This window comes from Haemorhous mexicanus, chromosome 14 (genome assembly GCF_027477595.1).
Source record: "Haemorhous mexicanus isolate bHaeMex1 chromosome 14, bHaeMex1.pri, whole genome shotgun sequence".
NCBI lineage: Eukaryota > Metazoa > Chordata > Aves > Passeriformes > Fringillidae > Haemorhous > Haemorhous mexicanus.
Window position 1 is genome coordinate 12,726,893 of NC_082354.1, and position 27,421 is coordinate 12,754,313.

Consider the following 27,421-nt stretch of genomic DNA (forward strand, 5'->3'; position numbering starts at 1 on the left):
TCATACACAGGAAATTCTCCAGAGCAAATTTCTCTTGGGAAATTGGAGTGGAACAGTCTTGTTTACAGATACCAGTGCACAACTGCAATTTGTTAGAGCTCATTTGAATGAAGCCTAAAACTAAATCCTAACCAGATATCATACATCCTACCATCCTCTATCTACAGTACAGGACCTCACCTCACTGTAATGTACATCCATCATCCCACCATCTTCCTTCATTGCACCTTCCTCATCAATGTTGGGAGTGATCTTCCTGAAGGCAGCGCATCCACTGGGAAACAGTTCTGCAGCAGACAAAAGCAACTGGATTAGTGGAATTATCTCAAATGTGTCATGCTGCTGTACTTTAACCTGAGCTGGCAAATCAATACCACTCAACAACTCTCTCACTGCGCCACTCAACCCTGGTGGGATGGGGAGGAAAATCAGGGAAAAGAAGTGAAACCCATGGGTTGAGTTAAGAACAGTTTAATAATTGAAACAAAGTTAACTAAGGTAATAATAATAACAGAGAGAGAGAGATATAAACCTCAAGAAAATCATGTGATGCACACCACAGTTGCTCATCACCTACTGACCAATGCTAAAACCATTCCCACACTGGCCCCCTTTCCAGGTACCCCCCCAGCAAATGTATTGGGCACGACCTTCTGAGATGTGAAATACCCCTTTGGCCAGTTCAGGTCAGCTGCCCCAGCTCTTCTCCTTCCCAGGTTTTTGTGCAGCTCCTCACTGGCACAGCACGAGACACTGCAGAAGTCCTTGGCTTAGAGTAAGCGCTACTGAGAAACAACCAAAGCAGCCGTGTGCTGTCTGCATTACTCTCACACTGAACCCAAAACAGAGCACCTGCTACCAAGGAAGAAAAGTAACTCTATCCCTACCCAGCTATTGCTGGAGAGCTGGGTGGTAAGCACACAGAGCTGCCCACTCCTAGCAAGGAAGCACAGTTAGGTACCCCAAAACTTTGGGTAGTTCAGCCTTTACTGAATCATTCCAGCCTCTGTGTATGTAAAGAGTGCCAGTGACAGAAATAACTCAGTGTTCAAGCTTCATTTAATATTCCTTTGGACTTGTTCCTCTTCCCTTTTAGGAGTTCTCCTTTACCACTACTTGTGGTAAGCAGCCTTTGTGTACAAATAAAACATTGCAAACCTTAAGTACCCCCCCTCTGCAGCCATGTGAAATGTGCATATGTATCACACAAACAAGTCCTGATTTTTCCCACTTTGCCAAGACAAAGTACAGAATTTGGAGGGACTCCAATCCCCCTGAGCAGGGCACTGAAGAACTTTCCAGCCAAGGCAGTGTATGTAATCAGCTTTCATGCAGCCTTAACTTTCTGAAATGTTAAGGGTCCACTTCAACAATTACTCCCTTAAATGGAAATGAGAAATGGGGTCAATATATCAATTGCAGAACAGGTATTTAAAAGAAAACCTGCAATGTGGTGTAACTTGAGAACACACAGCTCTGTCCTTCCTTCCTGTTTTGCACTAAGCCACAAAACTCTCCTTTTTTTCTGATTGTTCTTTACATATGCATATGGTTAGGCTACAGTCTCACTTCTTGCCTGAATTCTGACTGCTTTATTCTACAGTTTTCTGTACTGCCTATAGTAATAATTCTGATGATCATATTGAGTCAGTTTTTAACACGGCCTTCCCCAGTGAGCACATTTCCTAATGTAAAAAACAAGTGAACATTTAAACCAAGACATGATGTGTCAGTTCTTATTTCACTCAGCACCATGCTAGCATGGCTGTCTAAGTGAACAGGAATGAACAACTGTCATTTCTTAAAAACTACTCATCATCTTCTAGCTTTATACACTGCAATAATTTCTTTTTCCTTTTCAGGTTGTTTATAAAATAACAATTTACCACATGGAGAGAGCCTTGTCTTTAAAAAGATTCTGACACCCCCAAACCCCACCATCATCTTCCTCGCGTCTCCCAAACAGCAGGCACTTACTCTTCCTGTGCAGGAACTCTGCAACGAGGGCTGCTACATGAACATAACACATGGCTGCCTGCAAAGCACAAAGGGAAGTTATCAAAATGTCATCTGTACATCTGTCCTGTTGTGCACCAGTTTTCAGTTGCACAAATGACCTCTGAGAAGTCTCCGTTCTTCACGTGTATCTTGGCCATGCTGTCCAGCCACGTCTTCCGGAGCTCGGGGGTGCTTGCGTAAGACTTGGCCAAGCTGTACTGGAGATCCACCAACATTTCTGGGTCCTTCTCATGTTCCTTCATTTGAGCAGTGGCCATGAGCACTGTGCGGATTCTCTTTGTCAAATCTTTGACTTCAGAAGGAAAAGCCGTTGCCTGACACAAAACAAACTGAATTAGAAGCTAATACAGAAACACAGGCTTTGCCAAGGAACGACCCCTTCAGCCAGCTTCACTTCTCTGAAAACACAGAGAACACAGTAGATAAGGCTAATTAACTCTTCCTTACTGAGCTCACACTGCACACAGAGTACAGTATTTCAGCTGCATTCAGGGGCATTTCAGTCATGACATGCACAGGGCCAATCTCTCCAGGTTGTGCCCAGGATGCCAGGCTGGCTGTTCCTGTGCTACAGTGAGGCTGCCACTTTGGCATCCTGAGAAGCTGCTCTGAGAGCAGCACAGACATGCTCCATGCATGCAAATACCTCTGGATGAGACCACAAACCACAGCTCCAGTATTTTTTCATGTCATTCAACATCTGGCTTGTTAGGCTCTGATGTGGTCTGTCTTCAATTCCTAAAGCACTGAAGGCATTTGTAGAGCTTCCCACCACAGGAATGTAGTAGAGAAGCATGTGCTCTGATCTGATCCCCTGCTCAGAACTAGGCCAACATTGAGTTAGACCAAGGCTTGTCCAGCCAAGTATTATAATCTCCTAAAACAGAAAATCCACCCCCTTTCTAGGCCCTGCCCCAGGGCTGCACAGTGCTCTTGGGAAATAATTTTTATCTTAACCAAAACTGGAATTGTAACTTGCACACACCGCCTCTTGTCCTGCACTCCACACCTCTGAAAAGAGCCCAACTATAACTCTATAAACTGTCTGCTGTGGAAAGAAGAAGGTAGGTTCCCCCTCAGCTCTCTCCCTTCCATGATGAGCCTGATTTATGCTCCCTCTCCTCAGATTCCTGTAGCCCAGCTGCTGCTGTGGTTGTGCATGCTATTCTCTCAGTGTGCTGAAATCTCTCCTGTACTCTTGCACTTACACAAATACAAAACTTGATATAATGATCATCTCATGATGTAAATTACAAGCATGTCTTGGTAAAACCCTTACCAATATCTGTGTGCAGAAAAGAACTGAGGTTTTTGCCAGGTATATCCTATCTATAAATTTGTTAGATCACAATTAAACATTCAATGGAAGTTCCCATTAAGCCTTTAGGTCACAGGATAACTGTGGAACTGTAAAAATACTTCCTATTTCCCCTATCCTGCCTTGGCAGCTACTCAGCTACTCTGTGAAATGGAGCACGTTGCAATTGCTCAATGGATTGGGTACAAACCACTAATTCTAACACACAGAGAGCCAATCATTTTCCAAAGAAATACAACCATTAATCTCCACATAAGAGCTTTCTTACATTACTGACACTCAGTTGAATAAAACAGAATACTGCTAATTATTACCTTCAGGCAACAGAAATACCAGAGCCTCCCTTGTCATTTCCCTCAAAGCTGGGAGTTCCTGGAAAGCTCTTTGGACAGTCTGGCAAGCAGAACATGGCAAAGCACAACCTGAGCTGCTGAGCTCCCTCCCCTTGGTGTGAGGCCTCACATTTGGAGCACGACCTGCCTGAGCAGCTTGTCCTATTGCTGCTGGCACGACTCTTGTTTGCTGAGCAAATGCAGCCTACTACAAGCCCATAAATCACAGTTCCAGTCATTAGCCCAACCCTTAAACAGTTTCCTGGAGTCTGTCCCCAGCCTTGCAGCAACAGCTGATAGCACAGGGTGGGATGTGACGTCTCCAACTCACCTTCATAGGTCTGTCACTGTTTGCAAAGTTGTTAATGATGAGCAAGGAGTCCTGAAATCTGGTCCCACCACTGAGGGCCACATCTGCAATTAACTGGCTCACTGCAATTATTATCTGTGGGAAAAGGCAGAGGCTTTATTTAAACAAGCCCTGATAAAAGGGTTTTATTAAGGTCACAGTTAATAGAATGCTCAGAGGAAACCATCACATCTTTTCCACCACGTAAGCAGCGTCTGGTGTTGTGGCTCAGCTCTCACACCCCTGAAGGACAGACACTCCCCAGAGGACCAAACTGCTTTGCAGAACTAACAATCCAACTATTCTAATATGAATCCCAGTTTGGACATTAGCTGCCTTCTTCTGTGATTCTTTACAACCCACAGGGCCTTCATCTGTCCCCCATGGTATCTATGTTTGCTTCAAAAACTACCAATGCCAAAAAAGCAGCTCCTAGGAAATCCCTTCTCCTGCCTTAAGGGCAGCTGTCCTTTCCACCCCATCCCAGCCAGTCTCTGGCACAGAGATGTGTCTGGTGTCTGATACACTAAAACTCAACAGCTTGGAGTACTGGATGGCAATTATTTTACTTAAAGGTGCCTGGACAGGTCATTGGAAATAGGAATTAGGCAAAGCCTGGAAAGCAGGAGGATTTTGGTCCATATGGCAATGACAGGATCCTTTGCAGGTGTGAGGTCACAGATCTCTGTTGCTGTAACTGTCCTTAAATCTGAGGTGTCCTGTCTCTAGCTTTTCTCCAGCCACTGACCTGAAGATGTGTTCTCAGAAATGTTCTCCTTTTGGTGAACTCAAAATTATTTCTCATCAGGAGGTACAGAAGAGCAGAGGCTTCGTTCCTTGTGGAGGACACCTTGGAAGTGCAGCACTTCAGGATCTCATAGCAGAGGGCAGCACACATGTTCACCCTTCCTTTGAAAAATGCTGAGGGAAACTTCACAAGAGACATGCAAATATTAGAAAATACACCACTAAATGGCATAAGGCTCAGATGGGCAGGGGCACAGGGCAACAAACTAAGCTCCAGTCTGGACAACCTCAGCAGAACTTCTGTCAGAATTCTGAGCCTGAAAGTATTTGTGGGAATGAATTTGGGGTCTATTTTTAACCACATTTCCTAGACCGATGGGAACTTTCCTGTCACACTTCTTGGGGATGTGATTGCTTGTGTCCATCTAACCCTTCCCCTGACAACATCTGGGTTTATTGGCAAAATCTCACCAAACTGGACTGACAGAATTATGTTCTTCCAAAAGCCATAATCCCAAGCAGTGGGGCAGAGAGAAGAGGTGCAACAGACATTCCCACCACAAGGTGCTATCTGAAATATCAGAAAATCCATCAGAGCCCCACCAGGAATCCAAGCTCACTGGGAAATGTGACCTGCAATGCTCACGCATCTACTTCTACATGACCCCCCAAAACCATCTAAAATCATGCCTGCATGCCCTCAGGAATGCAAACAAGAGGCTGGCTGGTCCCTTAGAGCATAAAATTCAATGACCTGCCCTGCCTTCCCAGCCAGGGCCACCCAGGGAGCAGCAGGACCAAGCCAAGCCACAGTGCAAGCTCCCTCAGCCACAGCGGGGCTCAGGGACCTGCAGCAGGGACACGGGGAACACCAGCACCCTGGTGGCCTGTCTGTCCCCTCACCAAACCCCTGAGCACAGCTGTCAGGGCAAGCTCAGCCCTGCCTGGCAAGGGACACCTGCAGCAGACAGGTGGGACACCTGTCCCAGTGGGCAGCAGCCTGCTGGGGATGCCAGGTGTGTCCCTCTGGCTGCGGTCACAGGAGGTGGCTGGCAGGGAGGTGACACCACCCTTGGCTTCCTTCCACCTCAGCACAGAGGCTGAGCACAGGGAAGCAGAACAAGGAAGGGCTTTGTGCTGGCATGCAGGGACCTGCTGGGGAGGGGAGATGCCAGCACCTCCCGAGGGGTGGAGGCTGCTGGGATTACACAGCAGCACTCTGCTCCTGCTGCTGCAGCTGGCAGCCAGGCCCAGAGAATTTCCTGGCAAAAAGAGGCAACAGAGCCAAGCAGGTTTCACCTATTCAGAGGAAAGATTGCTCAGTTTGTTCGAGACCCATGGTCCTCATGGGGCACGGTCCATTAGCCACTTTTATCTGCCCCACTACCTTCTGCCCATGGGAGGTGACAGTAAACAGTGGCAGTCAGAGGCTGAAGCTGTTACTGTGGCCCTCCACTCCTTGCATTAAGTAAGTTTGTTCTAGGAAAACTGGGACTGGGACTGCCATGGCTACCACCATGGCGTGGTGGTGACAAAGTCTTAAAACAGGGATCTAGGACCAGTGGCTAGCAAGATACTGGGATTGCACCAAGCAACCAGAATTGGGGCACAGAACACTTCTTGTTCACTGCCTCGGGCCAACAATAATCTTCAAAAAACAAAATGGGAGAAAGAAGGAAAGAGGCAAACAAACATCATAATAACACAGGGCCACACAGATCGTGAGTTCCCCTTGGGAAAGGAGCTCCCAGGAACTGCTGCCCACTGCAGTGCTGCCATCCCCAGAGCCAGACAGGATCATGGCCAGCCCTGGCTGGCACCTCTCCCAGCAGGGACACTGCCTGCCAGCAGAGGCTTTCCAGACACTTCCAAGGCACTGCTAGGGACAAAGCCCTTGCCTGGGAATCCACTGCAGGAGGAGCCCTGTGCACTCCCCTCCACACCAGCTCTGGAGGAAAACCTGTGCCCTTTTCACAGGGAACTGTGTCCCTTTCTGGAGCCCAAGCAGATGCAATGGCTCCTGGTCCAGGTCCAGGGAAGCAGATCCAGGGGTGAATGGCTGCTGGAGGTCCAGCCAGGTCAGGTGCTGCTCCCCAGCTGGGCCAGAACCCTGGGGAGGGCATGGAACAGCCCCTGTGGTGCTGACTGTGCTCTCTGCAGGAGCCCATTTCTCATCCAGCCCCACACCATGGAGCAGAGCAGGGTTCAACCCAGCAGCCAGCTCCCAGAGAGGCCTCAAAGGGACCTGAGGGCAGCACAGCCATGGGCACAGGCAGAAGGATGTCTGAGCCAGCCTTTAATGCACACTCCTCCTCTATGCATGTTTTCCTTTAAAACCTTGAATTTAAAGACAATTCCTAAGCATGCATGGGTACTTATATATGTATTTATCTGTATGTGATGCCCTGAAAAGACAGATTCAGTTCTTAAGAAAACCTAGAGTGTGAAACAAGAACAATCTAGCTTTTGTGGGTTCTTACCAGCCAGTAAAACAGAGGAAGCTTTCTTGCCCAATTCCCAAAACAAACACACGTGCAACCAAAACCAAAGATGCAAATAATTACAGAAGATTTTTGTTCTTTGCTCTCTTACAACATTTTTTTAAAGTCTTTTGCCTATCAAATAACTGGATTTAATGTAGAAGATAAATTATGGGATGCAGAATACATTTCAAGAGTTTTTTCCCTCCAGCAACCATTTGCTGTGACCACAAATAAGAGGGGGATTCTTTTCAATGTAATAGCTACAGAAGGCCCTAAAAATGAAAAATCTTCCATTCTAGCTGTGACAAAGGTATAACTCCCTTTTGCTTTCCTTGAAGTTACACAATACAGCAGAGCTAGTATTTGAAAACAAACTTGCAGGAAAACATTTCATCCTTGACTTGTCATGCAATGCAGTGACCACCTGCCTTGGCCACCATGGCCACTTCAGGCCTCAGAAGAACACTTGAAAGGACTTAAAAGGAAGTCTGGGACTAGTGTGGTTATGGAGTTGGCAAAGAAAACACTTCCTCCTTCTAGATATCATCTGCTGGGCTCATATCTTGCTTTTACAGAAGCCATATATGTCCTGTCATAGGGGAAATGCGAGAAAGCTGAAATCAATAATTTGTGTCTTTAAAGACCCGTGATGTGAAATTCAGCGTGGATTTAGACTGGTATAAATCCAAGAAAACAATCCCACTGCCCCATCCTTGCAGCAGCCAAGCATGCAGCCTCCTTGCTGCCACTGATGTTTTGGAAAGCAAGTGTGGAAGCCCTGGAGGGCTCCAGGCTTTGAAGGCTGACAGTGAGATCAAATTGAGCAGGTGTGCATGTCTGGCTTCACATTTAAAAAAACCCACAGAAAATATGCCAGGAAGGCAAGGAATGTCTATTATTTGCTATAGGCACAAAACAAATATTTCTGGCTAAACAAACTTTTGGCTAGCAAGGGGGAGAGCAGGGTGTGTGCAGATCTGCAGCAGGATGGATCTCGAGGGTAAGCAGAAAAGTCAAAAGAAAGGCAGAGCAATAAACATGCACTGAACCCTGCAGGAAAACTGAGTGATTCCTGCCCCTGCCAGTTGCCAATCCAGCAGGCTTTAAGAAGCCCCATGGAAAAACACCTTGTAGGAGACTACGCTGACTGGAGCAGACAGGGAGCCCTCTGCATTTCTGCTTAGCACAAGCCAGAATCCAGCCCTAGACTTACACTAACTCTTAGCTTTGCTGTGGGCTTACAGCAAAATATAGAAAGCATGGGATTTTTCCACCTTTGAAAAGCAGTTCAGCAGTCTCTTCTTTCAATCTTCTTTCAGATTTTGCTCAGCAGCTAGTGCAAAAGCTCCTTTGGAAGTTACTCTTTGCTGCTTACCACTCAGACCCCATCCGTGCCTGCCTGCAATCTGCCACCTGGATTTTCCTCATTAATGAGGTGCTGAGCTCAAGGGTTTTGAGGTGTTTTAATTAATTTTGTATTTATGATAACTGCACAGCTTGGGAGGAGTGGTGTTCTCATGTACATCAGGTCTGGAAAAATGTCCTTTTGAGCAGTGGCAGGTTTTGACAGGGGCACAAAGGGCAATGTCAGCACCAGTCACTGATCCTTTGTGGTCAGCTTGGCTTTGCCTCTGCTTGAGTTCAGGGCATTAAACAGCCTCACTACCTGCCAGGGCTCAGAGAGCACAGAACAAGGCTCAGCAGAACTATCTTCTCTGCCAGCAGTGGGTGAGGAGCTGCCTGTCAGTGCATGCATTACTCAAGCAATAGCACTGAGGGCAGCACTGGCAGTTTGGGGCAAAGATTCAATCACCAGCTGTTGGTCATACAGACACTAATCCTTGTGACCAAGGCAAGTGTGAGAATTCCTCATGATTTCTCCTTTTGCTTCCAATAAATATTAAATAACTAGAGAATTTAACTTGGGCTGTTCTTTAAATCAGTGAAGCTGTTTTCTAAAACACATCTCCAAAATATCAGTTTAACAGGAGTGTAACCATACTGGCCTCTCTGCCATTCTCACAAGTTCTCCCACACCCTTGTCATTGCACCTACCTTGCTAATGAAAGCTCTCAGAGAGGCAAACACATGCTTAAGGGCTGCTTCTGACTGCCCATTTTTGAGGAAAGCCAGATGAATATCAAAAACCTTCTTCATAAGTGGATTGTGGCCATCGTTGCTTAAAAGCTGGGTCTGGAAAGCAACAGGAGAATTTACTTAGCAGAAATGTTGTACCTGAAGCTGGAAATGACAGAGACAATTTTGCATAACTAATCACATTAATTCTTAAGCCAGATAAGCAACAGGGCCTTCAGTGCAAATATAACAAATAAAATGTGACAATCAATAAAAACTCACAGTAGTTAGCAGAGGCTGTTTTTGCAGCAGAGAAAAAAACGAAATTATTTTATCACTTTTGAATCACTAATTCCAAAACCTAAGTCAATATTCTGTACAACTGTGACTTGTTGCCTAGTTATTTTAAATAAAATATGCTGTTATCAATGTAACTATCACTGTGGAGTTTTTTTCCATTTCTTTTTATTTTTCTTGAAAATTGTTTTGTTTGCAGTCCAACAGAGAGAGGGGGAAGAAAAATAAAATAAGGTCCATTTTCTCACTGGACAGATTACTAGCTGTAGTTAGTTAGATTTCACTTCCCTTGTTTCCTGCAGAATTTTGCCAGTTTGCACCTTGTAGAGATATGGCAAAATGGAATTACTTGGGGGTAATTGATACAGTTTGGTGTCAGACCAGGTGGGCTGTGCCCACTGCCATCCCCACAGGGCTGTGCAGGAGGTTTGGGCATGACACAAGGATGTGGATATCCTGTACTGACAGGAAATCAACAGCCCCCATCCCACTGCCAGTCCTCGCAGACCTTGGGCTGGCTCAGATTTTGACACCTTGCACAGACCTCGTGGTAAGTTCAGGATCCAGAGTTTTACACTGAGCTCATTTCCTGTGGCAGTGGAACAGCACCAGCCCAGCTGCTGCAGCACAGGACCCACTCGTGCCTGGTGTGGCCATAAAAGTGAAGCCAGGGCCCTCTAAAGAGGAAGGGAATCCAGTCTGTCCTGTGGTTTGGAAATCACATTGGTTTTTGGTTCAGCAATATTCCAAAGGAAGCAGCTGAGAAAGTCAAGCAAGTTTTAAGTGTTGCATCTAAATCCTTTTGCTGTTACCAAACTTCTAAGGAGTAATTTAACATCTGCACCAGGATGGCTTTTTGGCCCTTCATGGAAGCTGAAGCTATGAATACCCTTCTCTTCATCTCCATGTAAAAAGGAAATCTTCATCATGCTTGCTCTGAAATCCAGAGCTGTTCTTGTGACACCACACAAGACACGTTGCTACATGCAGGATTCCTCTGACTACCCTTCAGGAAGAGCATTTCTGGGACAGTATTTTGCTGCCATCCTGGGGTTCTCTTCACCACAGAGGCCTTGGTTTTTGTAGATGGCAATGGCTGCCAGAAGCACGAATCCCAGTATAGAAGAGAAGACTTCTACCCATGGTTCTGGTCCTGTCTGCACTGGTAACCACAGCTGGAGAGCCTCAGCCCCAGAGATATTAATGTATAGTGATTCACAGAAAACTGGGCCTTGCTTCTAGGTAATGCACAGTACAAAAGAGTGACTGTGCTAAAAATGTTGGACATTCATTTCCCTTTTCTCTAGTCCTTCTTTTCTACACGATATACATTTCCTCTTATTCTATTTTTGTAAAACCTACAGTCATGGTATAACATACATGGGATTTTCTCTGGCCTTGCAGCTTTGAAGAAATGGAAAGATTGTGTATGGGTATAATTACTCTGAGACCCTGTGAAAGACTGTTTTGGAAAATAAACAAACTGAAAATGATTTGCTTTTGTAAGGCCTTCCATATTCTTCCACTCTAGGAGAACAGATCACCAAAATCCACACACATATAAAAACACAGCACACTTCTACAACATTTTTGATTTCAGTGCTGACCTTGAAACTCTGAGTGAAAAAAGAGATGGTGTCCAGGACTGTTAGGCACACTTCAGTGGCAATATTGCCCTCCAGTAATGCCTGGTGCACAATATCTGCTTCTGAGGTGCCTGCATCTGTGGACAGAGAGAAAATTAGGAGAAAACAGTGTTCAACACTCCAGCTCCCAAAAAATCTAAGTGCTGATATAGATAAGGTTCTCCCCTTGCACTTTCACTGTATTTGGGAGATGATGCAAGAATAGCAAGATGCTGAATTTGCCAACTCCATTCAGAGAAGCTGCCTCAGCCTGATGCCACACCAGAAAAACAGTCCCTGTATTGCCCCTTACTATCACTGTCTTTAAAGGCAGACAGAGCAAGAGGTGTCCAAGCTGTCTCCAGGGAGGGGAGATGGCAAAGTGCTTCAGTGGGACAGAGTGCACCCACATGGAGAGGCTTGGAGCAGATCCCAGCACAGGTCTCTGGGCAGTGCAGTTCTGCTGTTTGCCCTGTTCTCTACCCAAACCAAGGTATCACCTGCCCACACACTCAGCCAAGGAGCTGAGCCAAGACGGGCAAGAGCAGAAAGCCACACAAGTCCTAAATGCCAGGGGTGATTTTTAAGGGGCTGGCTTGAATGCCACCCTCACCCATCCAGGAATGCTGCAGGGAGGCCTGGTGACCACCGCAATTCTGTAAAACCTGAGGAACCTGTGGAAAGCAAGTGGAAGATGGGTGCATGCAGCTTTCCTGAGGCTGGCACACGTACTGTGGTTGAGGGTGAAGGAGCTCTCCAGGCTGCCCAGGTGCTGGAGCCGCGCCCCGGCTCGGCTGCGGAGCGCCGGCATGGTCTGGGACTTCCTCTCGGCCGCCGTGTGCTTGGATAGCCAGGCATCCTGCACCCTGCAGGGAGCAAACACAGCCCTTGGGCAGCAGCAGCAGCCACACCACTACAGACTACACAAGGCACCAGGATGGAGACCTCTTCCCCCGACACACCGATCTGGGGCAGCCCCAGTGGGCCTGCCCACGCTGTGCCAGTCTTGCTGCTGCAGAGGGCCCTAGGGCTAACACGAGAGCAGGGATGCTGCTCAGGAAGCAGGGATGCAGCTGGGGCTCTTGTCTCACCTGCAGCTGGCTGGGGGGGACACTGCCAACCTGCGCTCGCCTGAGCCTGGGGGTCTCATGCAGGAGCTGGAGGGGAGGGAAGGGGCAGGGAGCTGAGATCAGGGGCTCCTGCTCAGGGCACAGTGCTGAGCAGAGCCCCAGACCCACCGGGGTTTGCCCAGCATGGGTGTGCACCAGCCCTTCCCACCTCTGCTGGGGCAGGGAGCACGGCCATGATCCCCACACCCCAGCACCAGATGGAAGGATGCAGTACCTGGCAATATTTCTCTTCCCCACGTATCTGAAGTGAAATAAACACACCCTAGGAAGAAAAGGAAATATGTGTCTGTTACAGATCCTGCAGATCAGGAACGATCCAGCACATTTAAAACCTACCCTGTTCTTGCCTGCAGCCACACTTCTCTCTGCACAAGGGCTTGCATCTGTATTTACAAGTCACTTGTCCTAAAACACTCTTGGTTTCAAAATTCTATGGCACATTTCTGTCTTGTCACCCATCTGTTCTCCCAAATTTGCTGCAAAGTGGAGGCTGTGAGAGTGAAGGGGAAGCTGAGCCCACAGGTGGTGGGACACACCTCAGACAGAGCACAGGGCACTGCCACCAAACCATACTTCCTCAATTTACACTTGCTTCTCCTCCAAGGGAGGAAGAGCATGTCATTCCAACCTGGCCAGACACCCCCAGGGTTGCACAGGACAGTGTGTGCACTGTGCTCTCCTCCTTAGCCATTCTGACCACACCAAGGTGCAGTGTTTGAACAGCAGCCTCATGATACTCACTCCAGAAGCATGAGGACATTGATCAGCTCCTGGGGGGAGAATTTGTTCCAGTAAGCTAAAAGAGTATCTGAAAGAAAAGGAAGAACAGTGCACTGAGATTTTAAAAAACTCAAAGGGGGGACCTTACAGACCAGAACTGATGGTCCCTTGTCTTTCTGGCTGCCCCCAGGGAGCAGGAGGCACCAACCTTCAGAGATCATCTTCACGATGTACAGGTAGCACATGAGAAGTGTCCGGATCTCGAACTGGTCCAGCCGGCTGCAGTGGGACACGCTGCTCCTCATGGAGCTCCTGCGGATCTGCTGGGACACAGCCGTGGCACAGAGGGCTCCTGGCTCTGCACAGGGGCTGTGCAGCATGGGCACAGCAAACCTGGCACACACCAGGTGTGCTGGCATCCCTCCTGCCCCCCACATGTGCACCCCACAGCACCGTGCCTTGGAAACAGCTCATCCAGCAATGAGCAGCCTGGAAATCCTGGGCACATCCACAAACACCCAAACACTTCTCTGCTCAGAGAAAAAATGCCTGGGCAGTGAATGACAGCTTGTCCAGCAGCCTGCTTTCATTTCCCCTGCTTTCATTTCCCCTGCTCTCTGCAGCACCTAAGCTCCTGGACATTTTTAAAGCCAATTCCCATAAACAAAAATTCACTGGCTGCCACCATGTAAAGCAAAAATCTGACTTTCTGTTAAAGACATACACTTCAAAACAAAATATCAGTCATTAAAAAAGGAGGACATTTCATCTTAAGAACTGTCTCCTCCCCTTGATTTTTGGAAGTGTTTCAATTTTCCTCCTCCTTAAGTGACTCAGGCAAAATACGTGAAATCCTGCTGATGAGTCAATTTATGTGGGAAAGGCTTGGGCATTGTGTGGTGGGAGCATGACTTCTAAAGTTACACCAATTTTATTTTGCATTCTCTGTGCTTGCCTGAGCTGTATCTTTTGATAAATGGATACAATGAAGCCCTAGGCTTCTCCTAAAGCTTTGCCTCACATGTTTGGAGAGGGATCCACAAATCTTATTTGCTGTTTATTCTGGGATAAGCTGTGGATGTGAGTCATAATAAAGCAGAAATAAACAATCATGTTAGAGTTGGAGACATGGTGCTATGGCCAGAGATTTGCTAGTGACCATGCCAAACTCTCAAGTCAGCACACAATTCTCTCCAGGGGAGCGGGGCAATGAGCAGAGTCTGTGAAGCTGTGATCCTCCATGGGGAACTGCTTTTACATGGCTCTGTGGAGATTGCATCCCCTAACAGAAAGATTTGCTTCCAACAACTCTGAAAAACGTTCAGGCACTTTTGAGAGGAGGATGTCTGGCCATGGGGGAAGAGCTGAGCTGGAAGCCACAGCACCTCCTGCAAAGCCCATCAGCAGGGCTGGAGCTCAGGGCTTTGCTGGACAGTGAATGGCTCGGCTGTACTCAGTCCTGGAGCTCTTTATTGATTTATGGAGGAGAGCTGGCAAGGCCTCACCTCTTCCAAGCATGGCAGGAGACAGCCATGAGCCCAAGTAATCTTTGCCTTGCTTGTTACAAGGGCCAAAGTTTTTGAAGATGCATCAATGACTCATGCCAACCCAAGATATCTGCAAAGCGCCTTGAGGAAAACCAAGGCTTGGTTTGCACAAATACCTGATTTTCATGCGTGCAATCTGCCAAGAAGAAGAGTACTGAATACCCCTCCCTGACTGAACAGAGGGGTCAGAGGTCTTTGTGGCATGACAGTCACCTTCTATTTGGGCCTGTGGTTACTCGCCTGGGCTGGTTTTCCTGCAAACACTTTATCTTTAGTCAGTGGTCACTGGCAATCTCACACCACGGTGCTTTGCTTCTCAGACATCTGGAAACCAATTCCCAGCACCAGGTAGTGGGGTGCAGCCAGGCTCAGAGCCACCCACCCACAGGGAGCACACCTGAGTATGGACAGATGCACCATAGGAGCTGAGGTCTTCCACACAGATTTTGCCTTTCATCTTCAACAAGTAATTTGTCAGCCATTCTATTTTTGGCTCAGGGATGTTTGAAGAAGGAAAGCATACCAGACTTGTGACTCTGACCTTTGCTAAACATCAATCTGTTTGTTTCCAGAGATATCGAGAAGCTGCCTTTGGAGAGTGTTACCACGGGGAACTCCTTTTCCCTCCCCCTGTTTCACACAGCCTGCAGGCTGTGCTGCTCTGCCCAGCCCCTGGTACATTACATTTTCACTCTGATCCGGGGAACTGGTTGCTCCTTCTGAGTTCAGGGATCCTTTTGAGTCCTCTCTCTTTATTGTATGGCCATTTGGAAGGGCTGCTCCACAGGCTGAAAAAAAACCCCCGACCCCACAGTTAAACCCTTTGCACTTGTCAGCACAGCACAGGCACAGGCAGCACAGATGGGACTTGCCAAAGCCCCATGTCAAAAGCTGGAAAAGGAAAAATCTGGAAAGGACAGTTGGGGTGACACCACACCTGGGGAAAACCATGCAGTCTGTGAGGTCTTTTAGGAGATGACTGTTTCAGGTTTTGGGTAATGGGTTTTGGGTGCTTCAGGCTGGTAACAGCTGTGTTAAAATAAATGGGAAATTTAGAATTTAGAAAAATTAATTTACCTGGATCTTTGTCTGCAATAAGGCTGGATCTGCTTGAGGGGGATGGAAAACTGCATATGAATTCATCCCTGGAGGCCTGTAAAGCAAGATAAGGTTTTGTGACCAATCAAAGATAACATCTATTCTCTTACAGAAGGGAACAGTGCAATACAAAATGGCAGATTAGAGCAGGTTTTAAAAACAATACAGACAAAATCAAAGATTTCCTTACTTCTGTAACAAAGAGACAAAGGACTTGGGGAGAAGCACAAAGAATAGCAGAACATATTAAATAAGTCATGGTATTGTTTTCCTTTTTGTTTTTCATCATTTGAGTTGAAATTCTGAATTGATTTTCTCAGATGTCCTGTTTGTTATTCTTCTGGCCCAGCAAGGAGGAGAGCCCAAGGCCACTTGGGAGCCACAAGCACAGCTCTTGGGAAGACAGGCAGCTCCCCACAACAGCTGCTGCAGTCCCAGGCCAAGTCCTGCTCAAGCTCGTTGCTCTTGGAGGGACTCAGCTCCCCTCAAGCACTGCACAACCTGTCCAAAGACATGCCAGATGTGGAGCACCCCAGCTTTACTCACAGGGCTGGAGGCAGGGCAGGAGGTCAGTGCCTCGGGGCCGGCCACGCGCTGCAGGTTCTCCAGGAGCACCCCGAACAGGGGCAGGTACAGCTGGGCAATCTTTGCCTGCTGGTTCTGAAAGCAGGCACAGAGAAAAATCTCAGTAAGAACCCAGGTTCCCAATGGAGTGAAGAAAGGGGAACTCTTGTATTGTACTTGCTGGAGCCGCCGTGGCAGGAAGGAATGATGAATCTGACTCCATGTTCTCAGAAGGCTAATTTATTATTTGAAGAGATTATACTCTATTAAAGGATACTAAACTATACTAAAGAATACAGAAAGAATACTTACACAATGCTAAAAAGATAATAATGAAACTTGTGACTCTGGAAAGAGTCCCAACACAGCTTGGCCCTGATTGGCCATGAGACAAAACAACTCACAGCAGAATCCAATGAAACAATCACCTGTGGGTAAACAATCTCCAAACACATTCCACATGAGCACAACACAGGAGAAGCAAATGAGATAAACATTGTTTTCCTTTTTCTCTGAGGCTTCTCAGCTTCCCAAGAGAAAATTCCTGGGCAAAGGGATTTTTCCAGAGAATGTGAATGTGACACTCTTGAGCCAAAACACATATATACATATATCTCTATTTATACACTGTATGTGGTGTTCAAGAATGTGAGCTGGTTTGGCTTCTCACCTCCACTTCTAGAGCTGCCAGAGAGGTATTACCCTTCTAGCAACAAGCTTGGGGCACTCGGGGGTTTTGGAGGCTAAATAACATTCCCAGTCACACAGGATGTGTGAAAAACTAAGTCCTGGATTTCCTAACTCTTTAACTGGCACTTGACTTGTATAGTTTGATTTTCAAGTGCAACATCCAGGAGTAATGTAGCAGAAATATTTGCTCCATGCCTGGTGCTGGCTACTGCTTCCAGTCAGAAATTCTCCACAGCAAATGCCTCTAGTGAAAACACTTTGTAGGAACAGATTAATGTGGATTTACTGGTACAGATCAAAATGATTAGGTTGACATTTTCTAAATGGAGGACTCTTTTACATCCAGTTCTTTTTTGTTAAACATATATTATCCTGGATTTGGCTGAAAGGTTAAAAAAATAAATTTAAGGCTTGCAAATTGAGAAGAACCTTTTAAATAATAAATAAATCTAATTTTTTCTTCTGATTCAGTATGGCAAAAGATAAAAGAAATCTTGAAAACCCTCATGGGTTGACAAAACCCTCTCTCAGCTGTTGATGGAGCTGGGGTCTCCTTGGCTGGAACAAGGCTGTGCCAGCACATGCTCAGCCTGTCCTGCCCATGCTGGGATTTCTTTGCTTTGGAGTCTCTGGACATAGCTGAGCATCCTGCCCTGGCTCCAGGCAGCTTCCTGGTCACACTGCCCTGAGCACAACACATACACAAATATATGGATTCACATCTACAACACATGAGAGCCCCTGGCACATTTGGGGCACTCTCCCACCCTTGGTGCCAGGAAGCCATCCATGTTCCTGGACAACGCTCAGGAATGCAGCACACTAGGAGCAATGTGAGGACCAAAACTCGACACAGAGGCATGTTTTCAGGCTAGAGCATGGGCAGGCAGTGTCTGCACAGATAGCTGGGCACTTTGGAGGGCATGTGGGTCAGCAGGGAGCAGCACCAAGATAAAACAAACCCATTTCCAGCCTCTTTCAGCATCATCACATGCTGAGCCTCGGACCAAAGAAAACTGAGACCCACCCAGAGGAAATCCAGCACCTTATGAGAATCAAAATCCTCTCCTCTGAGTCACTAATCAGTAAAACATGCAGCTGACTTGTAACAGAGATCAGCTCTGTTTCCTGATTATAGCATATTAATCCAGGAGATGAATTTAGGCCCAAGACCAGAACATCACTGATGTCCTAATTTTGTTGATCAGCTCTTGGCTAATGACTCTCTCCCAAGTTCCTTAATGGTCTAGGGATAATCACCTAAATACTCAGCATGAGTAAGAGGGCTGCAGTTATTTCCTAGATGTTTTCTGAGCTATTACTGTTGTTCCAGAACTGTCAGTTACTCACAACAGTTCCCTAAAAAACAATTAGAATACCCTTGGTGCACACTGAAGTTCTAAACTCTGGTATGTGATTTTTTTCATAAAATGCAACAACACTAAGTTAAAAAGCCAACAAAACAGGCCTGACCTTGTGCTGGTATCTGTTGTCAAAGGCATGCTTGATCAGGAGGTTTTTTAAGACTGAGATGGCTGTATATCTGATATCATAATTGTCCTGCAAGGCAACAGAGGCTTCTCTAAGAAGCATCCCCACGAGGAAGTGATGCCTGCAATACTCATCAGTTAAACTGTACTCAAGATTTGTATCTGAAAGAAACAACAAGGCAATGGTTAAGGGAAATGTTCCAAGAGTCTGTTCAGAGCAAGACATAACAGTCATGTAAGCCACAGAGTCCTCAGACAGTGTTCACCAGTCTCCTGCAGTGCACTGATCTCTGAATAAAGCTGAACTGACCATGCAGTGTTCTCCAGCAGTGAACTAAGTCATATCAAAGAACTCTGTGCCTTCCAGCCCAGGCTGATCATTAATTTCAGCCCTCACTGTTTCAGCAGCACCTCAAGGAAGCATTTCTGCAATGTGATGCTCTGCAAAGCTTCTCTCTCCACAAGTAATTTGTAAGTCAGAGATGGCTGAAATGGGGAAAGACAGCACAATTTACTGCCTGGGGGTGCTCTGCTCCTGACTGGGGGCTGTCCTGTGGATCCCCAACCAGCCAGGCAGCAGGGACACCAACCTCACCAAGCAGCTGGGGGGTGGCAATGGGCAGTGCAAACGGTGGGTTCACCTGGCACCCAGCCCTAGCAGTGCTGCTCTGCAGCTCATCCCATCCTCCAGCAATCTGTGCTCCTTCTCTGAGGTCAGAGAGCAGAGCAGTGGCATGTAGTGCTGCTGGGATGAGGGATGCCAATGAGACATGGTGCCAAGGGACCAGTCTGCACCCCAGTCTGCACAGCTGGGCAGCTGCATGGCCAGGGAGCCAGGCTGGGGCTCCAGGCTGCTGCTTGGAGAGGCAGATCCTGAACACAGCTCCTCAGGTACAGGACACAGCTCTTTAGATCCTAAGCACAGCTCCTCAGAGGCTGCACTGACTGCCAAGAGAAAGCCAGCTCAGTACCCCATCCCCTTGCTTAACTAAACCTGTGCCCTGCACCTGACACAGATTCCAGCAGATGCTGTGGTCAAAGCAGAGGCTGCTGCCAGGATAAAGCATCACTGCTGCTGAGGAGCCTGGGCAGAGCAGCAGGGAAGTGACAGACACACTGACTGTGGTGCTGGCTGCATGTGCACTGGGGCTGCTGTGACAGCCTTGTCCTCTGCCAGGCCATTCACCAAATTAGAACCAGCACAGGGATAACCCCAAAGTCCTGTGTTCTTCCCCCAGAAGTACAAATGCCATATGCTCAGCTCAGACTTTTTTTTTCCAAAACCCCACAGGTATGAAAGTTCTGCTGTGGTAAGGCAGGGTGCATTCAGCTTTGAAAATCCCAGCCAAAGGGGTCCAACAGCTCTGTGGCTGTAAAAGATATTTTTAAACTCATTGATTCAAAAGCAGCATTTACTGGATTGTGAAACTCTGATTCAGAGGAAAGAAAAAGCAATCTGGAACATTACCTAGCTTTCACTGTTAATCATGCTAGCAAATGCCTAATTGTCACACATGGTTGTTACATTAGTTGGATGCAAGCTAACTGATTGGAAAGTGCATACTTAATTCAACATTAGAGGAGCTGACCATGCCAGTTGGACCTACCTACTGAAGTGAACCATTCCACAGCAAATGAAAAAAATTCTAATCATGTGTAAAAAGAAAAGGGACAAATAAAAAGACAGCAAAAATAAAGAGGAACAAGTAATGCTCTAAATCTTGGAGAAACAGGACAGTATGTCATGTTTTAATATTATTTGTGAGGCCTTAGCTTAATTTCCAGCTTCTGTCAATCGCTTGGATTCTTTCCCATCACAACATTGCAAAAGTAATTGTGTGCTGCTGGCCATGAGGCTGAGCCTGGGGCTTGCTCTGGCTGGTGTCCCCACGTGAGGCAGCAGGGACAGACCAACAACCAGCCCTGCATTAGCTGGGAGGTTTCAGAGCTGCTGTTTCACAATGCAACACTCAACTCAGCAGGATGTGGTTGCAGGGCTGTGCTCTGCCAGCCTGCCCATCTGCACTGGCTGAAGCTGCAGAAACTCTCTCTGTCCACCTCCCTGAGGGCTATTCCTTCTTCTCCTAGAAGCAGAGCAGCAGGAGTTTGGGCATCCCCTCCCTGCACCCACACAGCCTGGTGAGAGCTCAGACACACCAGCAGGGTCTCTCCTGAGCCCTGTAACCACAGGACTGTCCCTAAAGGCAGCCAAGTCTGCAGTGAAGGTGGCTCTGCCATGACAGGCAGGGCTCAGGCACCACTGCAGAGGCACCTCTGCTTCCTCAGCAGGGGCTGCTCTGCTGCCAAGGGCTGTGTGTGAACCTCAGCTGGTAGGTGCAGTCACAATAAAACACAGCAGAAAAGAGGAGCTGCCCTTACAGCTTTTCAATTTAACCATCACAAAGGCAAAGGTGAATGTTAACCAAGAAAGAGCATCCTTATGTTACCATGCCACGAACAAGATCAGGGAGGCTGTGGATGTGTTTTTCTTGGCTGTTTCTAGCAATACTCTTTGTTAAACAATGCCAGGCAAGTAGCCAAACTGAAGTAAGAGATGAGCAGCTGGGCCAGAAAGCTCTGAGGGGTCAGATATTTATTAAAATAAGGGATATTTCATTTACTTCTGCTTCTGCCACCTGTATGTGTGTGGAAGCACTTTGGGACTTGTATGGCTTCACCGTGAGGCACAGCCAACATCCCCTTTCCTCCACCAGCACACATCATCCAACCATAAATCCACAGGGCTTTTACCTGGGGAATCCCAATCCTCCTCTCCAGCACTTACACTGGCCAGGCTGTTGGCACCACACCTGGCAATCCTCCCTGCAGTTCTGCAGCACAGATGAGCCACGAGAGGGAAGGGGGCTCTGTCTGCAGCACTCCTGGGGCTGGCAGGGGCTGCACTGCCAGCAGTGCCAGAGCTCCAGCCACAGCAGCTGCACACAGCCTCGGCTCAGCCCCCTGTGAGCCCTTCCAGCCCCTGCTGAGCAGCTCCAGGCAGAGAGAACAGGGTGTGACAGTGACAGGGTGGGGCTGTGGGGGTGCCACAGCACAACCACCCTTGGTGTGCACCGAGGACCGGCACGGGCTCCAGCTCTGCTGGCTGCCCTCAGGGTGAGAACAAGCTCCAGCACTCTGGGCACTGCTGTGCCTTGTTCAGTGTGAAAGCAGAAGGTGACCTGATCCCCTTCTGGGGGCCACAGGGAGAGCTGGCAGCAGGGCAGTGAGTTCCATCTGTTCTCCTGCATCCCCATCCCCTACAGGACCCCAGGGCAGGCTGGCACTCCTGAGAACAAAGGGTTGCATTGCACAATTTGCCTATTTACTGAAACACAGGCACTGGTTTCCAGATATTGCTAGTCCCATGTAAACTTAAATATAGGAAATACCAAAAAAACTGACTGCATGCCATTCTGGAACAAAATTATTCAAACCTAACAGAAAAACATCTTGTCCTGAGGTTAATGTCCTAACCAGGACACACAGTCCCTTGACACCAAACCAAAGTTCATCTAGTCAGAAGCCATCAGGACTAATAAATCAGCTCTTTAGCCATCTCTTAAGAAAGAACATACCTTGAACTCTTTGCAGCTTGGGTTTGGAAAATGTCATTGGTAAATTCAGAGGAATGTAGTGCTCATGATTGCAAATAGTCTGAAGAAATTCAAACTTGTATTCAACCAGCAGCTGAGATAAAAAAAGACAAACACAAACTATGTTTTTAGTTTGGCCCATTTTCTTCCAGTTCAATGTACTTGTTGCACAAGGACTGGAGAATCTAATAAATCTTCTTTGCTATCTAATAAACAGCATCTGGTGAAACTCACTAATAATTGGCAAATTTTTGTGTTGTTCTGCCTAAGTGTCAATGCATACAGGTGTCACTTGGGACTTCTTTATCTTTTTCATCCAGGCTACTAATCACTCTTTCCTGTCATTCTGACTCTTTACATCACTTTAAAGAACATCTGGCTACAGGCTCTCAGCCCAGACAAAGAGGTCTCTGCTTCTAAAAGACTCTGCAGGAACAGAGTCTAAATGGCCTCCAAGAGTTGTATAAAATAATCACTACAAAGCTTTGACTGATGCAGATATGTACAGCTGCTTTTCAAGAAACCACTTTTCAAGAAACCTACTGCTTACCTTGGGGTCTTTTGGGCTGAATCCAGAAATGTAATCATTTATCAAGTTAAAAACAAATCCTCTGTCCATAAAGGTCAAACAACGCTGGGGAAAAAATAGCAACATGTGACCAACCATTAAAAATAAAAGCAATCATGCTAAATCCCCTCCATACAACTGTCCTGCCAGCAGCCAGATTTCATCTTCTGGCTTGCTGCTGACTTTCCAAAACACACATGATCCTGTTTTTCTGAAGTAATTTGGATGGCTTTACTTAAGTCTCCAGTGGACAACAGAAATATTTAAAATGAGAGTAGATAAATTTCAGGTTCCAAACAGTTGCTAGGAATGCCTGAAAACCCTCAGTAACATGCAGAGTTACTGTCTCTTTGGAAAGAGAAGGTTTCTTTTCTAGGGCAGCTTATCCCCTCGAGAGTTTTTACAACTGACAAAACCAAAGACAAGATAAATTAAAACCACATTTGTTTGCTTGCTCCATATTTCTCGTTGTCAATATCTTTTTTTTTTTTTTTTTTCCCTGATCAAATCCTGGGAGAAGGACAGAAATGCTGACCTTCAGGAAGTTAGCCAGGCTGAAGTTGACATTCCTGGACTCTTCAGGGATCTCGTTGTAGCGGATGGTGACGTGGGGGATGATGGCCAGCAGCAGCGAGTGCAGGGCGTGCTGGTAGGACTCAGGGAACCTCTGCCCTCTGGGCAGCTGGAACAAGAGCACGTCCCAGCTCAGTGCTGCAACTGAGCTGGGACAACTGAGCACAGGCACGAGCTCTTTAGCACTTGTTTTTGTTGCTTCCTAATGAAAGTGATCAGAGAAAGTATTGGCTGCAACTGCAGCAGGCAGTAACAGAAAAGGAGGCTGCACAAGCCATAAGGACTTCTGGAATTTCTAAATTACAACTGAGAGTGAAAGGGTGGAAAAGGGAAGAGTGAAGTGAAAAAGAAAGTGAAGCTGTTCAGCTTGGCAGGGTTTTTTTATAAAATAGAGAGTCACACAGCTTTTCAGAAAAGCTTCTGGAGGAGTTTGTGACAGTTCTGTAATGCAACATTGACCAAATTTATATTTACCTTGATTTTGTTTTCTTCCAGTAAGTACATTGCCATGGACTTTGCCAGTGCTTCAAAGAAAAACCATGAGTACTAGAATGAACAAAGACTACTGTTACTTTTCTCAGCAGGATTGAACATGACTGATACTCCCCAGCTATGTGGGGAAGCACCTGTGTGGGAGGGAAAGCTCACATCCAAATGGCTTTTTGTAAGCACAGCTGTGCTGGGAATAGATGCCTTTGCTACCCAGAGATGTGCTGCCAGTCTTAGGGTGGGAATAGATTTAGCCCCTCTGCACCCCAGTGCACCCTGCCAAGAACCAGCAGAGCTCGGGGTGCAGGCCCTGCAAAGGCCCAGAGAGGCAGAAACTCAGTTTGCCTCCCATGAGTCACCCTCCAGGTGTGGCTTGAGGAAAACAGGTAAAACTGGCAAAATGAACAGCCTTTTGCTGCCTCCTGCCATGGGCCTAAACAGAGGGTCCCTGCAGGAATTCATCTCTGTTTTAAGAGGAGAACCTCAAGGATGTGATGCAGGGAGTTGGTTTGCATGCAAGGTTTGCCCCTGCAGTGGGTTTAGACGGGGGTAAGTGTTGGGCTTTACACCAGACCCCCTTTTCTTCCCCTCCACCCTCGGCAGCCAGGTACTGCCAATACCTCACCTTGAGGAGCTTATTGATGGCCAGAAAATCTGCTGACTGCTTCAAGATGGTGGCCATGGAAAGCACCAGGATTTCGTGGGTCATCTTGGCCTGCTTGGCACTGGGTTTCTCAGCTCGGAACACGTACTGGGGCAAAAGAGCAGGGCCAGGGTGAGCTGTGCCCCAGGGCAGGGAGCCTCGAGGGGCAGGTGTCACCACTGACTGGGACAAAGAGCAGGGCCAGGGGGAGCTGTCCCCACAGGGAGCCTCGAGGAGCAGCGTGTCAGCACTGACCTTCAGGAAGGAGCGCAGGTAGTGGTCTAGCCCTTCCTCATGGCACTTGGACACGATGTGCAGAAGAACCCTGGGGAGAAATGTGGTTTGTGTTCAGCAGCCACAGCAGGACAAGTTCCTCTAGCTCACAAAAGCAGACACACACACACGTGTGTCCCACCTGCCCAGCCCAAAAAGCCTCACGAGGCCACTGGCACGGCCTGATTTGCAGTGACAGCTCTTGCAGGGCAGCACCCCACACACAGCTCCTGCACCACCCTTGCACAAAGCACTCACAGGAGGTGCCCAAAGCCTCCTCTCCACTTCTGTGCTGGCCCAGGAATTACCCAGACAAGCTGACTTTTAGCACTCAGGACTCCTTGCACAAAGAGGCGAGACAGAACATTTTCCATCCTTGTTATACTCTGATGCCTCCTTGCATCCCCGGGATTTATTAATTTTGGAAGCCTCCATTTTTTTTTTTTTATAATTTATTTATATCATGTGCTCCTTGTTATGTGCACTGGATTATTTTGGGTTGTTGCCCTGCAGTGTGGGAAGGTCAAGCAGATGCTGGAGAACATGCCAGCCCTCTGGACTCACTCCCAGGTGGCTGATCAAGGCAGCAAGAGCCTGGTTTCCCCAGCCACTACTGGGGATTTACATTCCACTCCCAGCCAGAGGGAACAACAAGATATTGCATGTTGTCACAGACCTCAGAGGCCAAACCACAAGGAGGAGCTTACAAGCCATTTATCAGATAAAGTGGGTTTTAAATTCCACTGTGAGATCTGATGAGAAAAGATACTGACAAACTAGAAAGCATCAGGCCAAGCTTTGATAAAAATCTCTGGAAATGAAGGTGGCAGCTGGTCACCCAACAGGTACCTGGGGTCACCTGTTGCCCTGTCCTCGCCCTCTTCAAACAGAGTGGAATTACAGTGCTCCACAAAGGAGAACTTCTCATGGTGCAGGGCTGTGACTGCAACATCCCTGGGGACTGGGGCTCAGCCTCCAGTTCCATGGGAGCAGGATGCTCCTGGCACATGGAGGGACCAGAGGAGGTGACATCCAGCACCCCCTGTGCACAGCAGCAGTGCTCTGAGGCAGCACCACGGGAGGAAGGTGCATGTTCTGCATGGTTTAGTGCATCTCTGGGTTCCAGGGGTCCCTGCCAGTGCCAGGCAGGGAAGGTGCCCTGGCTGCACTCCCTGCAGGGAAGGTGCCCTGGCTGCACTCCCTGCAGTTCTGCCCAGGTCACTGCTGCCCTCTCGGGGCTGCTGGAGCTCAGAGCCTGCACAGCTGGAGCTGCAGCAGCCCTGGGGCTCTGGGAGCAGTCCTGGCACCAGGGACTGGCGTGCCAGGATGAGATCAGGACACTGCTCCCCACATCTGCTGCCTGCAGCGGGGACACACCTGGGCACTCTGCAGCCTTTGGTAAGACAACTTGGCTCCCAGAGCCACAAACCCTTTCTCTTTTGAGAAACAAACCAGGAGTATCTTTAAAGTACCACGTTTGTCCTCACACCACCCCCAGGAGAAGAGCCCCACAATGCCCCCATGCCACCCACAGGATCCGGGGGAAGACAGCAGCAGGGGACAGCCAGTGCTGTCACTTAGCACCCTGTCCTGGGAAACCAGCCCCTGCTCTGCACTGCATTTGTGGCCTTGCATTTGTCACTGGATGGTTCACCCAGCACTCACATGGTGCAGTTGACAGCTACTTCATCCTCCTGCGTCACGTTTGTGAGGACTCTAAATAGTTGCATAAGAATTACAGGTAGAAACTGAATCATTACTTGGATCTCCATGGCGTGCAAACACTAAAACAAATGTTCAGAACACAGACACTTTTAGTTCAACATGTTGCAGATGTTAAACATTTACAGTCCTCAGACATTTCTGTGGCAATGGGACAGCAAAGGCTTCAGGCTGTGCAAATGCTTCAGCCCACTGGAGGACAGGGCAACTGGGACCCATAGCAGGACCTGCTGACAGATCCCAGCTGCAAACCTTCAGGGGCAACACAAATCACTCATGGCAGGTATTAATCCTCCTCTCAGATGTGTCCAGCCAGATATGACTTCATTTGAGGTCACATGCTACTAATCTGATTTGAAAAGCCCAGAATTTAAGTTTTGCTCTTAAGTCTTCTCATCACTTGTGTCAGTTTTTTGGAGTCCCATTTCCACAAATGCCTTTGGAGCATGAAAAACTGCTGCCCAGTGACTTTCAGAGAGACTTTTCTTTTCAAAGAGCATAGCTTGCTCCATAGAAAATGGAGTTTAAGGCACTTGGTGAAGGTCAGGATGGTCTTGTGCCTAGGCTCTCCACCAGACTCACAGAGCTCTTGTGCCTGAAGCTCATGATATGAGTCTAGGAAACACAGCATGTTTCATTTTCAGTTTTCAAACCTGCAAATCTAACAAAAGGTTTTTAAATCTGTATCTAGCTACTTAAATTACTGAAATTATTGAGGTGGTGGTGGTGGTGGCTCACTTGTGGTTAGCACATTCCTATCTCCCTGTCTGAAGGCTGCAGTGAGGGTGCTGGGATGGCAGGACTGGGAGCTGGCAAAATGCTCACAACAAAGCAACTGTGATTTTAGTGCTAGGCTTCAAAACCTGCTATTATTTCTATTTCTTTTAATATTTACACCTTATCTGACACATATTAAGTGATACATCCTCACCACTGGAAGTGGAGCTGTTGCTACAGCACCACTCTGAAAAACAGGCAGCTATGGAAGGAAACAAGGACAGAAAACAGCCAAGAATAACATTCCCTGCAGAAGCCCTTGCTGGACCTGCTCCAAAGCCCTTACTCATGCTGCAGT

At 47.6% G+C, this 27,421-nt stretch overlaps 1 protein-coding gene across 6 annotated transcripts in view; it reads right to left on the minus strand.

Moving 5' to 3' along the window:
* DOCK11 (dedicator of cytokinesis 11) overlaps window positions 1-27,421 on the minus strand; it is a 77,678-nt gene that overhangs the window by 11,187 nt on the left and 39,070 nt on the right. For 3 of the 6 annotated variants that reach the window (XM_059858962.1, XM_059858959.1, XM_059858965.1), the window contains 23 exons: window positions 26,290-26,408; window positions 24,607-24,676; window positions 24,334-24,459; window positions 23,694-23,765; window positions 23,182-23,328; window positions 22,629-22,712; window positions 22,061-22,172; window positions 18,469-18,647; window positions 16,288-16,401; window positions 15,721-15,796; window positions 15,328-15,431; window positions 13,305-13,419; window positions 13,118-13,184; window positions 12,591-12,638; window positions 12,338-12,403; window positions 11,979-12,112; window positions 11,229-11,344; window positions 9,304-9,441; window positions 4,767-4,949; window positions 4,001-4,114; window positions 2,118-2,333; window positions 1,978-2,035; window positions 181-287 (listed from right to left, as the gene is read on the minus strand). In XM_059858962.1, the coding sequence (XP_059714945.1) occupies window positions 181-287; window positions 1,978-2,035; window positions 2,118-2,333; window positions 4,001-4,114; window positions 4,767-4,949; window positions 9,304-9,441; window positions 11,229-11,344; window positions 11,979-12,112; window positions 12,338-12,403; window positions 12,591-12,638; window positions 13,118-13,184; window positions 13,305-13,419; window positions 15,328-15,431; window positions 15,721-15,796; window positions 16,288-16,401; window positions 18,469-18,647; window positions 22,061-22,172; window positions 22,629-22,712; window positions 23,182-23,328; window positions 23,694-23,765; window positions 24,334-24,459; window positions 24,607-24,676; window positions 26,290-26,408 (2,565 nt within the window). The remainder of the gene's footprint in view (window positions 1-180; window positions 288-1,977; window positions 2,036-2,117; window positions 2,334-4,000; window positions 4,115-4,766; window positions 4,950-9,303; window positions 9,442-11,228; window positions 11,345-11,978; window positions 12,113-12,337; window positions 12,404-12,590; window positions 12,639-13,117; window positions 13,185-13,304; window positions 13,420-15,327; window positions 15,432-15,720; window positions 15,797-16,287; window positions 16,402-18,468; window positions 18,648-22,060; window positions 22,173-22,628; window positions 22,713-23,181; window positions 23,329-23,693; window positions 23,766-24,333; window positions 24,460-24,606; window positions 24,677-26,289; window positions 26,409-27,421) is intronic. The other 3 variants (XM_059858961.1, XM_059858964.1, XM_059858963.1) reach the window with 3 other exon arrangements.